This window comes from Leptonotus elevatus, chromosome 10 (assembly GCF_054856555.1).
Source record: "Leptonotus elevatus isolate MCC_2025b chromosome 10, RoL_Lele_1.0, whole genome shotgun sequence".
Classification (NCBI taxonomy): Eukaryota; Metazoa; Chordata; class Actinopteri; order Syngnathiformes; family Syngnathidae; genus Leptonotus; species Leptonotus elevatus.
Window position 1 is genome coordinate 10,963,153 of NC_141248.1, and position 13,924 is coordinate 10,977,076.

At 37.6% G+C, this 13,924-nt stretch overlaps 1 protein-coding gene across 3 annotated transcripts in view; it reads left to right on the forward strand.

Annotated features, from left to right (window-relative positions):
• Window positions 1-13,924, forward strand: part of kif21b (kinesin family member 21B) — a 65,649-nt gene that overhangs the window by 34,805 nt on the left and 16,920 nt on the right. For 2 of the 3 annotated variants that reach the window (XM_086086957.1, XM_086086959.1), the window contains exons 21-30: window positions 424-589; window positions 1,467-1,527; window positions 1,635-1,683; window positions 2,150-2,400; window positions 3,376-3,444; window positions 3,547-3,657; window positions 7,344-7,382; window positions 10,427-10,563; window positions 10,659-10,839; window positions 12,794-12,958. In XM_086086957.1, coding sequence (XP_085943083.1) covers window positions 424-589; window positions 1,467-1,527; window positions 1,635-1,683; window positions 2,150-2,400; window positions 3,376-3,444; window positions 3,547-3,657; window positions 7,344-7,382; window positions 10,427-10,563; window positions 10,659-10,839; window positions 12,794-12,958 — 1,229 coding nt within the window. The remainder of the gene's footprint in view (window positions 1-423; window positions 590-1,466; window positions 1,528-1,634; window positions 1,684-2,149; window positions 2,401-3,375; window positions 3,445-3,546; window positions 3,658-7,343; window positions 7,383-10,426; window positions 10,564-10,658; window positions 10,840-12,793; window positions 12,959-13,924) is intronic. The other variant, XM_086086958.1, reaches the window with a different exon arrangement.

Below are 13,924 nucleotides of genomic sequence, written 5' to 3' on the forward strand. Positions count from 1 at the left end.
GGGGGATGTTTTTAGGCCTGGGCGACGTTTTATTCACTCCCCCCCCAACTTTAAATGAACCTGCAGCTTGCAGTAAAAATATGATATTCATACTGCTTCCATTCCCTCGCGCATATGTATTTGGAACAGACTGTCCCCAATGCTTTGAACAAGTTTGCTAGAGAGAAAAAAAAAGTTTACTTTTCACCATTGTAACTCTGGACTGGAGGTATAAATGTATTGCACAGTATGTGCATCAGTTTATACATATACATACATATATATGAATGCAATATTCATGTCTTTCATCCAACAAAATGCACTTCCCTTAATGCCGTTATTTAAATGCATTTGTATTTTTTTTGCACTTAAATGTATGTAATTGACAACATTGTGAGTATTCAGTCCGCTCATCAACACAGCCACATGTGTGTTTGTGTGTAGAGCTTACAGGTGGCGCAGAAGGAGGCTCAGATCAGACTACTGGAGGGCCAGCTGAGACAGACAGATGTGATTGGTTCATCCCAAAATCACATGATCCTTGATGCTCTGCGGGAAAAGGCAGAATGGATCCCTGAACTGCAGGCGCTCCTCCACAACGTACAGCAGGGTGAGATGTGTTTATGTAAAAGCCAAATGAATAGATGAGATGATTGCTTTTGATTGGGCCTCATTCACTCATGATTGCGTTAGAATATTCGTACTCAAGTTCAGAGGATGACACCCGCCCACTGGCCAGTTTTCTTCTCACCACCGTGCGTATGTTAGTGAATCAGAATTCATGCTAAATGACGGGCTCGTGCCCGCCAGCTTTAGTCTGCATGAACTGCACCCTAATTCTGAAGAGTTTTAAACCCAAAACTTTAAAAAAAACTTTTTAAATCCTTAACCTGTATAATTGGAAAGCTTGCTTGAAAATAAAAACGGACAGTATGCAATAATGATGTTAATTATTTTTGGTCCATTCAAAAGTTACATTTGAGAATGTGGCACTCAAAACATGCATGGAAATATATATTATATAAAATAATAATTATTATATTCTATCAATCTATATAATATCTTGCTTGTTGAGTCGCCACTGCCAACAGCTAGCCAGCGGCAAATACACACACCGCATACATACAAACATACAAATACACATACAAACATACAAATACACATACAGCACATTTCAATACTAGCACTTGAATGAAACCAGGGTGAGAGTGACGAGAAGTCCATTTCACGGTTATTTGGGACATTTAAGTCAACTCATTAGCAAATTCCTGGTTTCAGCAATTATTTTTGTTTTTTATCAATTACTGTAACTTGAGTAAAGGATTTGTGTTGAATGTTTTTTCAAAAGCTGATCCTTCATTGTGCATACTCATGGTCAGAGTGTGTCAAATGCGCATACACTATTTAAGCACAAATGTGTGCATATTCACAGTTGAGTGAATTTAATGACTGATTGGACTCCCCCCTCCCCCATCCCACACGTTTAGAGAACGGTTACGCCAGCACAGATGAAGAGCCATCTGAGTTCAGCCAAGCCTCAGACAACAGGTGAAAGCACAGCCTGACCCCCAAATGCCCCCAAACCCCCTAACTGTCCTTCCATTGTAGTCTTTTGACTGTATCTATTTACACGAGCTCCCGTTTCCCTCCTCCAGTGTCTCTCTAATGAAAGAATCCAACAGCCAAGATGACTTCAAACTAAAGGTAAGAAAAATCTTATTTACTTGTAGCATTCATTTAAATTTTGTGTAAATTACTTTAACTCCCCTTTAGCCTTAATTACTGACAAATTGATCACTAGATGAAATCTGAATATTTATTGATGTTTATTGAGTACATGTCCTTTTTATCAACCACAAGGTGGCAGTATAAGCAAACAATTCCAAGTTGACTTGCCTCTGATGTTTAGGGAATTTTTCTAGTTTATCATGTGACACCGTTCTGATTTCTCCTGGTAGAACAGTCTCCTCCATCCTTTATTGTGTTTCCCCCCCTCCAGTTTTATTTGACCACACAGTTATTGCTGTTTATGCTCCTGCTCATCTCCTTGTTGCTAGGCTTTAGTTTAATTGCATTTTGTCGTTCTGTTTGATTCTGTTTTATGTTGATTTGACGTGGCTCCGATTGTGTTTCCTTTCTCTCCTTTGCCTTCCTCACATTTCCCACGCAGGTGGAACCTCGTCTGTCAGCTCAGATGAAGGCGGTGTCGGCCGAGTATCTGGGTCCCGCCCCGGAGCATCCGGCTGGCGGCAAGCAGCAGCAAATCACCAAGTCTCTGGCCTCGCTCACCGACATACAGGAGGACTGTCTGAGCACGGTCAAGGCGAGCCTGGGCCTTGGTCTTAGCCTCTCTCTGCGCGACCCGTACCACAGAGAACGAGCGTCACGCACCATCAGCTTGCCTGTCAGAGGACACACCTTGTAAGTTGAAAACGTACACAATCAAATTGATCATTGGGCAATTAATTAAAAACACTTTTACTGCCAAAAGTTATCCAAAAAGACAACCCCTACAGTGCCAGCCGATTTTGGGTATTTTCACTCATCTTTCAAGGCAAACAGAATATTGTGTGCTATGACTACATAAACATGAAAAAGATTTAAAAAAAAAAGTATGTTTCTACCTTATTCCATTCTTTAGTAATCACCATTTGAAAATGGGTAATTTGAGTGACATCTAGCCAAAATTGATCAAAATAAGGAGAAAATAAGCTTTTTTGTGAAAAGATACATTTTCTTGACAACTGTGACTTTGACACTAATCTTTTTTGTTTAGTGACGTTCTGTGAATTGGATTTAATGTTACAAATGCCTTTGATCATTCACGTCATCCTTGAAAACAAATACATCCGCCATGTTTTCATGTAATTTCATACTACCAGGAGCCTATTGAAAAGAGATACAATGCTCCCATCTGCTGGCCATAGTTAGCGGGTATTTTGGGATTTTCCAACCCTATTGACAAAGCAGCGCTGCACAAGACGTTGCACTGCCCATTGAGGGGACAAAAACACACATAGTTGACGTCAATTGACGTTGTTGGTGGTATAACGTGGGCGTGTCCTTAACGTCAATTGACGTTTTTGGCGGTATAAGAGTTAAAAGAAAAGAGTGTATATTACAGTTTCTCATAAAAGCATTTCTCCTAGCATTTCTGCAGATATTTATTTATACCTTTTCATGGGATAACACATAAGAAATTACACTTTGATACAATTAAAAGTAGTCAATGTACAGTTTATATAACTGTAAATTCATTATTCCCTCAAAATAACTCAAAATAGTCATTTATAGCTAAACCCAGGCAACAAAAGTGATTACAACCATGATGCTTCGTATACGATTTTTGTAATCCTTTGAGGACTGTCTGAGTTTCCTTTTTTTTGTGTGTGTCAGTCCCAGGCAGTCGCGAGGCTACGACACCTCTCCCATCACCAGAAGGAAATCTTATGACCGTTCTTACAGGTACATGCACACTTATTTTGTAGTCACATGCATCACGGTGTTATTGTGCTGCTTTTTAACGCACACTTATTCGTATGTATGTTTTTTCTCTCCATTTGTCAGGCCCACTGATGGCTATACACCCCCTTCATCCCCTCCTCTGAGGACCAGGAATGACCGCAATGTGTTCTCGAGGCTCACCAGCAACCAAAGTCAAGGTTCTGCTCTGGACAAGTGAGTACGATAAAACCGAGTCCCCCCCCCCCTTTTTTCTCTACATACTCTTACGATCAAGTTATTTTTACGCCTTCTCTTTGTTTTACTGGCCCTTGTAGAGCGGCTGAAGGTCAGGTCTTTGGAGAAGAAAGGGCCTTAGTCGGTGGTTTTGTGGAGCTTAAGTGTGTGCAATTTCCACCGAGTTTATCTGCACATCAATCCAATTGTGTATCCAAGATCACTTCAAGTGGCATTAATGTCAATCTCGAGGGAACAAGTGGTGCCAGTAGTTGTGTTTCATATGACCAAAAGGCACTGAAAATGTGCTCTACAACTACTGGAGAAAACGTGCTCAGAGAAACATATAGAAAGAGAATTTAATTACAGTAGCGGTATTTTTTTTTTTTAATTAGGAATACATTTCAAACAAACCTATAGAAAGTGACGTGTCGGTATTGGCCTCGGAATTGTAGAAATGTATCTTGGATCGTGGGCGTGGGGTTGCATCCACATTTGCTCTCATGTTTGCTGACGTTAGATGAGCAACGGAAATTCATTACAGTGAAAAATCTGCATATAATTGACACCCATTGACCTGCATTGGGGAGGGGATAAACATTGTGCGTTTTCCACACAAAAAAGGAGGTGAATGAGGGGGAAAAAAAAAATCAGCAAATATGTGAAGCCGTGTACTTTGTTCAGCAAATTTAAATTGTGTTTTTTTTAGTTGTGGGAATTTTCTTTAAATATGCACATTTTGTAGTTACATTACACTGATGTGCCTCATAGAGTATATGATACATGAAAATCTGTTATTTAAATGCATGTAGCGAGTTATGGGGTAATGTTAGTATAGTATATATTTATCAGAATTGCCCATCACATAAAATTTATATTTGTGATAGAAGGGTTGTTTTATTTCTGTTTTTATGTAGGTTTACTACTACAGCTGTTGTCATTTGTAGCCATTTTGAATGGACGCCCCTTAATGATGTGGGAGGTTGATTTTCTTCATAGGCTTTTATATGTTCCTCACTGGAGACTTCATCTCAAGTCTCTTAGCTGGCGGGTGTGTGTGTGTTTTGTTTGACATTCCTGCAGCAGCTGTATTGATGACTTCAATGGAAAAGATGGAGACTTTTTTGTGCAAACAATCATTGGCTCCATTCTTAAATTGATCTTTAAATGTATTGCCATCTCTCATATGTTATTATAAATATATATATAATATATATATATATATATATATATATATATATATATTATATATATTATATATATTATATATATATATATATTATATATATATATTATATATATTATATATATATTATATATATTATATATATATTATATATATATTATATATATATTATATATATTATATATATATTATATATATATTATATATATATTATATATATTATATATATATTATATATATATTATATATATATTATATATATATATATATATATATATAATATATATATTATATATATATATATATATATATATATATATATATATATATATATATATATATATATATATATATATATATATATATATATATATATATATATATATATATAATATATTATATATATATATATATATATATATATTATATGCGCGCCACTATACTAGCATTAATAAAAAGCAATAAAGAAAGAAATTATTTGAGCAGGTTTTTACATTTCCATCTAGAACTATGTGTAACAAACAAAGGCCATAAAAATGTAATATTTAAACAATAAATATTGTAATATAAAAACAGTTTACTGCTCTATTAAACACACTTACTGTATGTATGGCCTTTCTTTCTGAGATTATGTGGCTATTAGGGCGTGGTGAGGATAACAGCCGTTTGCTCAGCAGGCGGTGAGATTAATGATTATTATCCCTTCTGCCTAATTATAACCAGAAGGAGCACAGGACACTGACAATGTGGAACTTGTATACAAAGAATAATCAACACAAAAATGTGCAGTTTTTCCACCTCCCGCTTTTCTGAAGTCAATATATGCAGCTGTCTTGGATCAAAAAAAAAGTTGCTTCAGGTCGTCTGTAACAAATGCCAGCTGTTGGCTCTCCTCGGCTATTTTGCAATGGGCTCTTTACACATGATGCCGTGACGTCATATCTGTTGTGGATATGATGCTGGTTTTCCTATGATGTCACACACCTCTGGACATGGCCGCCTTACAGGAGGTCTATGAAATGTTACAGCGCTGTGTGAATGTTTAAATAAATACATTTGATAGGCATTGTCATAAAATGATGAATTAATGTGCGGTGTTTGGCTGTAACATTACAAGTGAGTGTGACAAAGTCTTGTTTGAAGCAACCACTGATTTCCCAATGACGTTGAACTAGCTCACAATTGCTTGTATTGCTCTGAACCCGCATTCCTGCACACTGCAGTGCATTCAATCATTCAATGAGAAGGAAAATAGACTCACATTGTGTATTGTAAATGCAAATTGTGTATTTTAAACAATTATTAGCTTTGCCTTAAATGGCTATAAAGATTAAGGCTAACATAATGGGCAATGGCACAAGCTAGCGGTTATCGTCTACAGTATGTCGTTATAACCCTTTAAACAATCCGGTGTGGCAACACATGCAGACAGACAATATCACAATACTCACAGGCATAATATAGAAGTGGTATTTTACTTCTGTTTAAGTTTGTCATTACTGGTAATGCATGTATCAATACAAACACAATACAAAAAAAATAGTATCACAGTACATACTTAAGTCAGTGATATGATTATAAAACACCAATGTCACCTATTAACTAATTTGCTCCCCAAAACTTATATAAATATGTTCTATTTTAAATATTACCATGTTCCCAAAGACATATTTATAAGTTTTTTAAATGTTTTTTTTTTTTTAATGCTAGAGCATACAGAAGACTTTGGCGCATTCTCTGAACTGAAGAGAATAATTGAAGCAATGGTAGTTATTACAAAAACGACCACCAGGTGGCAGCAGAGTATGAGAGCTCAACGAGGACCATGTTGCAAAAAGCTCTTTTATCCACTGTTTTAAACAGATTTGTGAATGATGATGAAACTTAGCTATATTCTAATGCTAATTGTTGATAAACAGAAACATATAGAAATATACTTTTTTTCCCCTGATGAAAGAAGAGATGCTAATCTTTCTTTTGGTAGGTTCCATGTTTTATATCAGTCAAAATCCAGGAAAACAGCCGGGAGCGAAGGGGGTTGCTTCAGTGAAAATGGCTGGGAGTGAATGAGTTAAAGATGCAATGTTTGTTAACTGGCTATGTCTTGGTTGTATATATAAAGGTAGTCTTTCTCCTGCAAATCTAACCGACTGATGGTTAAAAGTTTCTGTTTACAACATATACAGAATTTTCCTTCTTCCATCGAATTTTCCAAAAGATGTCGAGCTATATTTTTTCCGTCTGTGAGTGAACCGTCAACTAAAACAGCCTGTGTGCACCCAAACATGACATCTTTCATCAGTCAAGCATGGAGCTTATTCGGTGTTTACTCATCACTGAAAAAGCTTTGTGTACTGCTTTATATCTTAAAGCCTTTCCCGAATCCCTCCTCCTTTTGTAAACCCATTGCCAGTAACCCTTCTGTCTTTCCTTAGCGTGATTAACCTTTCCTCTCCCTTGACACCCCACCCTACCCCGCTCCTTCCTCTTCTGCCTCCAGGTCGGATGACAGCGACTCCTCGCTCTCCGAGGTGCTCAGGTAGACAAACTGTGTCTTTTCCTCCTGTCCCTGTGCTCTCCATTTACTTGTAAACTCACCATGACGCCATCGCCGTCCCTTTGGTCATCAGCGGGCCGCCTCTTCACCACCTGTCCTTCCTTCACCCACCAGCCTCTCCACCCGCGCGTGTTTGTGGTTTCATTGTGGTGTTGCTAGCACGTAAAACCTGAATGACTCTCAGTCCATTAATGGACTCTTCACATTGGGCAAATATGATCCTGGAAAGCAGTTTCATAAAACTCAGGCAAGTCTTTATCATGTTGCCAGTTTTGCCGACTGCGCCAGTTTACTGACCATAATAAGAAGCGGTATAGAAAATGGTTCCGCAGACAAACGGAGTGGAATCCGTAAAAAAAAAAGTATAAGTAATACAATGTTTGCAAAGATGTGTTAAAATGGCTGAAAAAAACAAAAGCAATTGCATGATCCTAATGCCTTTGAAGCTCACTAATTAGCACCTTACAAACAATTTCAAAACCCCAAAATCAACACCGTTCTGTGTTAGCAGGCAGCCGGACTCATGTTCTTTCATCTGTGAGAATTTGTAGCAGTGAAAGACAATTACACATGCTAGCTAATTGGTGAGCTTTAGAAGTTTGTTTTTAGGAGAATTGTTTGATGTTTCGCACAGAGTAGGTGTAAGACAAATGCTTTCATTTTATAATGATATACACTTTTTTTCTCTCCTTGCCATCTCTTTATTTATATTCCTCACTAACTCACAACTTGACGTGGCTTTCACAGAGGCGCTTCTGTCCGTTTCTCAGTGTGATGCAGAGAACACACACTGATCTGCCCCCACATTTCTCATTAGTCTGTTGGTCCCCCAAGCTCGGCACTGCAACATCCATTAGCTGCTCTTACATACTTCATAACTCCGCACACTATGAGATCGTTCATGCTGATGGAAGCGGGGAGCAGTTGCTGCTATTTGGACCGGTGCAGTGCTGAGAGAAGCTGTAATTCAGTTTGCATCTTAAAATGAAAGAAAAAAGGGAATTCATGGTATAAAAATACATCGTAATTTAAAGCGGAGGAGTAAAAAGAAAAAATAGGTGTTTGTCTCATTCTATGCAACGGACAGCAATGAGGTGCACTTACCTATTTCCCTCCTAGCTTATAAAATTATAATAGTCCTTGCCCTCTCTCCTAACAGTACAGCGATTCCTCAACTTTTCGACGGCCGCGCCTCGCCCGCCATTTTGTCCCCAGTGTTTCTGCTTAGCTAGTGCTAGCGCTTGTCTGTGTTTGCGCACCGGTAGTATAGTATTGTTGGGTCTTCTAGTGATATTTTTATGTATTTTAGTTTTTTTTTTTAATGCAAAGTATTTTGATGTTAATTTTGACTTTAATGGTGATATCCGACGTACGCATAAATTTGAGTTAGATCGCCAGTGTAGGAATGGAACTCGTTCGTACCTTAAAAGGCTCCCTGTATTATTATTTTTTTTAAGTTTTGTAAATTACATTACATTAATTTGTTTGTATGTTTTTGTCTACAAAGGCAACATTTGCTTTTCTTGCGAATGTTTCTTATATCCAGTACTGACTATACATGCATTGGTGGTGCTCAATGGTCATCGGAATCGTAAGTGATGGTGATTTCGAGGCCCCATTACCAACAGGGGTCCGAGAATAAAAGTTTTTAAAAAAATTATTTTATTTTTTAATGGGGCCCCCAACCCATGGAGGTGGTGAAGAAGGTGCTGTGACTGGATGCTGCATGATGTCACCTTATATATTTTTTTCTTTCTGCAGTCTGCTCTTGCATTGTTTTTTCTTTTTAGAATTTTAATTTGTTTGATGTGCAACTTTTATTTTATTGGCTGATGACTAACTTTTTGATTTGGTTTGTTAAATATAATAGAAAGTAATGAGTGTGCATTTGTGCTTTATCACAATTGTGTTTGTGTTACTCCCTCAAAAGCTGTTCTTCCAGCTGCGTTTTTATATATATATATAAAAAAAAATATGGCACCAGCTCTTATCTAATGAGCATTTTTTAAATATTCGAATTTCTTATTCAACACCAATATGTGAAATCACACAAATGACACATCATTCTTCATAGGGACATACACTTCTTGCTGACGGAGCAACATAGGTCAACAAAATTGCTCCAATTTCTATTCCTGGCCACATCAAACACTGGTTGTTGCTGGGCAGAATTTGTAGATCTCCAGCCCCCAAGCCCAATCAAAAAAGCCAGCCGGAGCATGAAGTCTGACAGACACTAATGAAGATTTTAAGATAATAGCAAATTAAAAAACACATATTAGAATGACAAACGACTTGCGCTGTTCACTTTTTCCTTCGCTGTAGCTGTTTACCCCCTTCATCCTCATCCTCATCCACTTACCACACACACAGGCCCCACTGGTGTTATTAGCAAGCCCACCAGAGACCAATTTTCTCACCATCTCCCTGCACTTGTCTCACTCCGCTGACTGCTTTCCAGGTTCTCTTCGACTCTGGGCTGTCAACATTACATGGGGGAGGGCTAAGTGCATAGAACACACAGAGACAGCTGTGTGTATGTTTTATGTAGTGTGTATGATGGCATGCTTGCGTGTGAGCGAAGAAGTGGGTTGACGAGCAAAGAGCTCTTATCGACGTAACACTGGAATTGGACTTTTTTTGCACAACAGTCGGTAAGGAGGGAGCATGAGATCGGAGATGTGCTCTCAGTGGCTGGTGAGATCATTAGGTGCACCTGCACAAAAATAATGAGCGCCAATGCAAGAGCTTTAGCAACACTAAACCACAAACTGCAATAATAAACATACTCTTCAGTGCCTAAACTGAGCATTATAGTTGAAGAAGCAGAATTTTTAATACAGTCCTTATATTGGATGTCAATAGTGTTCACTGAATGCAAGTGTATAATTTACATTTGGTTTATTTTTTGAATAAGCATGTTTGCCTGTGGTTGTGCTTCTATCTGTAGAAATAGTCGCAATCGTATGCTATAATTTTGCCTAAAGGAAGTAACACGGCGAATGATTTATTTTTTTCTTCTTCAGGGGTGTGATCAATCCTATCGGGGGCGTGAAGGGGGGTCGGACAGCCCCCCTGCAGTGTATGTCTGTAGCCGAGGGCCACTCAAAGCCCGTCCTGTGTGTGGACGCCACAGACGAGCTGCTGTTCACCGGATCCAAAGGTACACACTTGACCAAGGCATTGACAAACAGTCAGTGACTGGTAATAAATCCAGTAGAAGCACCGTCATATGCAAACTTCATACTTTTCATCCAGATCGGACCTGTAAGATGTGGAACCTGGTGACGGGTCAGGAGATTGCCACGCTCAAAAGCCATCCGAACAATGTGGTCTCAGTCAAATATTGCCCCTCCTCGGGTCTGGTCTTCTCCGTTTCTACGTCCTACATCAAGGTGTGGGACATACGAGATTCGGCCAAGTGCGTCCGCACCCTCACGTAAGTGACCGGCCCACGAATAATGAGGAAACAAGGCTCAGTAAAGTGTCATGAAATAGAAGCAGAATGAAGACCTCTGCCAAGGTTTTACAGCTGCTAAAACTGAAACAAGTATTTCTGTTACTTCCTGAGTTATAGAAGATGGCATAACACGGCTCGGCAACCTTGACTGACAAAAGAGCCATTTCAGGCATACAATACTTTGAGATACATTTTCTTCTATCTTTCGTTTTTTTTATAGACTTTTTAATATAAACACGCAGCTGTAAGAACAGCTTTTCTGTATTTCTGTCAAATTTCTGACATTTCATGGACACATTATGGTTATTTTTCTGCCTCTCTTCTTCCTTTTTGGACATTTTATGGCTATTTTGTGACATTTTTTGCTATCAGTTTTCTGTCATTTTTGGCAATTTTGTGGACATTTTATAATATATTTTTTAGGATGTCTTCTTTTGTTTTTGGACATTTTATAGTTTTTGAACATTTCCTTTTCTGTGTTTAAAAATAAAATAAAAATTCCAGAGATATCTTACGGCAATTTTCTGCTTTCTTCTTTTGATTTTGGACATTTTATGGTTAATTTCTGAATGTTTTCTTTTCTGCTTTTTTTGCAGAATTTAACTGGGTTAAAAATTGCATTTTTGGCAATTTCATGGCCATTTTATTGTAATTTTCTGCTTTTCCTCTTCCTTTTTGGACATTTTATTGTCACTTTTTGGAATTTTTTTATGTATTAAAAAAACCAACTATTTCATCTACCTTTTTTGAATATTTAGTTATTCATTGTTTATTTAATGATTAATTCATTTAAAGAATATTTTATCTAAAAAAATAAATATGTAAAAAAGATTAATTTCTACAATTTTTTTTTAGAGATCCACAGAGAACCTCAGGAGAGGGTTTAAAGAGCATCACGTAGCTCCATAGATGCAGGTTGCAGACCCCTGTGACAACAACCATTTTTGTTTCTAGACTGCGATGAGTTTTTCCACCATGAATCTCTAACGACAAAAACTGAAAATAAATAAATGCTTCAATTAAGGTATGTTAGCAGGCCACTTTCTGGTTTACGGATGATGATGGGCAAAGGGCTATAACCACAACATTTGTGGTTCTGGGTTGAGAAGAAAGGTCACGACCAAGAAGAGGAAGAAGTATAATTTCCCAAACAAAACTCAAGTAAAAAAATAATAATATTTACAGTAATATGTTCCATCATTTGCCCCCACTAGTCTAAACACGATATTTTAATCATTAACATTGCGTTTGTGGAATATGATTTAAGCAGAAAACTTCATCTCATCTTAATTCACATTCCACAAACGCAATATTAATCATAATGCTGTGTTTAGACTAGTAGAAACGCATGCAGCATATTATTGTAAAGAAAGTTTTTAAATTAACTTCCCTTTAAAAAAATAAATGTTAAATGTTTTTTAGTTAACAGGCTATGTTGTAGTTTATGGTGTTATGATGAACTGGGGAAGCTGTATGTTTCCATTGAAATTCAGATAGTATAAATAGAAAATACATTTATTTTTCAGCATTTTTATCCAGAATTTGCACGGTAATTTTGAGGGTACAGTATGTGTCACCCTATCATGGAAGAAACACATCAAAATTGGTCATGTCGTTATGTATAATTCTGGTAACCTGACCATCATATCGATATCGCTCACCATTAACGGAAGTAATAAGTGCTTAGTTTTGAGCAAACATCAGACATACAATTGATTAATATTCATTATTATGGTACGGCAGTAAAAAGTAGAGCAGATTTTTTTTTTTAATGCAAACTGAGCATTATTATGTTTTATAAAGGCAAAATTCATTGATGTAAATGTGTTTGCTGATGTCACCACATTATGCAGACGTACTTGTCCTCTGTTTGTCCCCTTTTTATTTCCCCCATTGATTTAAAAAAAAATAATTTTTTTTTACTTTCTTCCAGTTCGTCAGGCGTAGTAGTGTCAGGTGACGCGTGTGCCAGCGCCACCACCCGCACAATCACATTTGCACATGGGGAATGTCAGATCAACCAGATTGCACTCAACCCATCAGGATCTGTTTTGTATGCCGCTACTGGAAACACTGTTCGCATCTGGGATCTCAACAGGTACGGTGCATTCTTTCTGAGGTTTGTTTATTGGCGGTGTGGTATTCAGCCATGGATGTGTTAGTTATCTCATTGCAAAAGTAGTTTTTTGTATTTTGTATTTAAAGTATATCTAAAAGTGATATTCAGAAGAAATTACACTCAAATATGATTCCCCATTTACAGTAATTTCTGGACTACAAGCCGCTACTTTTTTCACTTGCATTCGACCCTGCGGCTAATACAAAGGTGCGGCTAAGCCTTGCCATCAGATCACAATGGGGCGCACTTTAAAGGAAGCGCAAGAGCGTCAGGCAGAGCAAAACAAAGCAAGTGAGCCCAAATACAGTAGGAGAGACAGAACGAGAGCGAGACAATTTGCGCCCTCATCAAAAAAAGTAGCGGGAACCCGGTGGAGTAACATTAAAACACCTGCGGCTTGTAGTCCAGAAATGACTGTACTTAAGCCACCAAATCCCCACATGGAAATCCACTCAGCTTGACGTGAGATGCTGCATATTTTCAAATTGCACGCTTTACACCACAAATGAACCAGACCACCCATGTTATGTTGGCACATGTTTCATTCCCAATGTATTTTGATGTGGAATGACTTTTTTAATACACGTGTGGACACCTCAATCTTAATTCATGTGTTCCTTAATTTAGCTTTTTTTCTGTAATGTGACATGATGTCAAACAAATTAGACATCAACTGCAAGCAGTATGTTTCAACATCTTATAGAAGATACTAAAAATCTGCAGATTACTAGTGAAACGATACACATGAGCATTTTTTGGCAAGGTGTCAACATTCTCCTTTTCATTTTTATTGTGCTAGAGGGACACAGGGAATCCAGACAGAAAATCTCGTACCATTTATTGATGCGTAGGAATTCTCCCATGATGAAAATGCATTTAATAAACACCCTGTTAGTATCATCTCGGTCTCTGCGACAGGGCTTTGGCTCAGCAGTTTTATTTGGT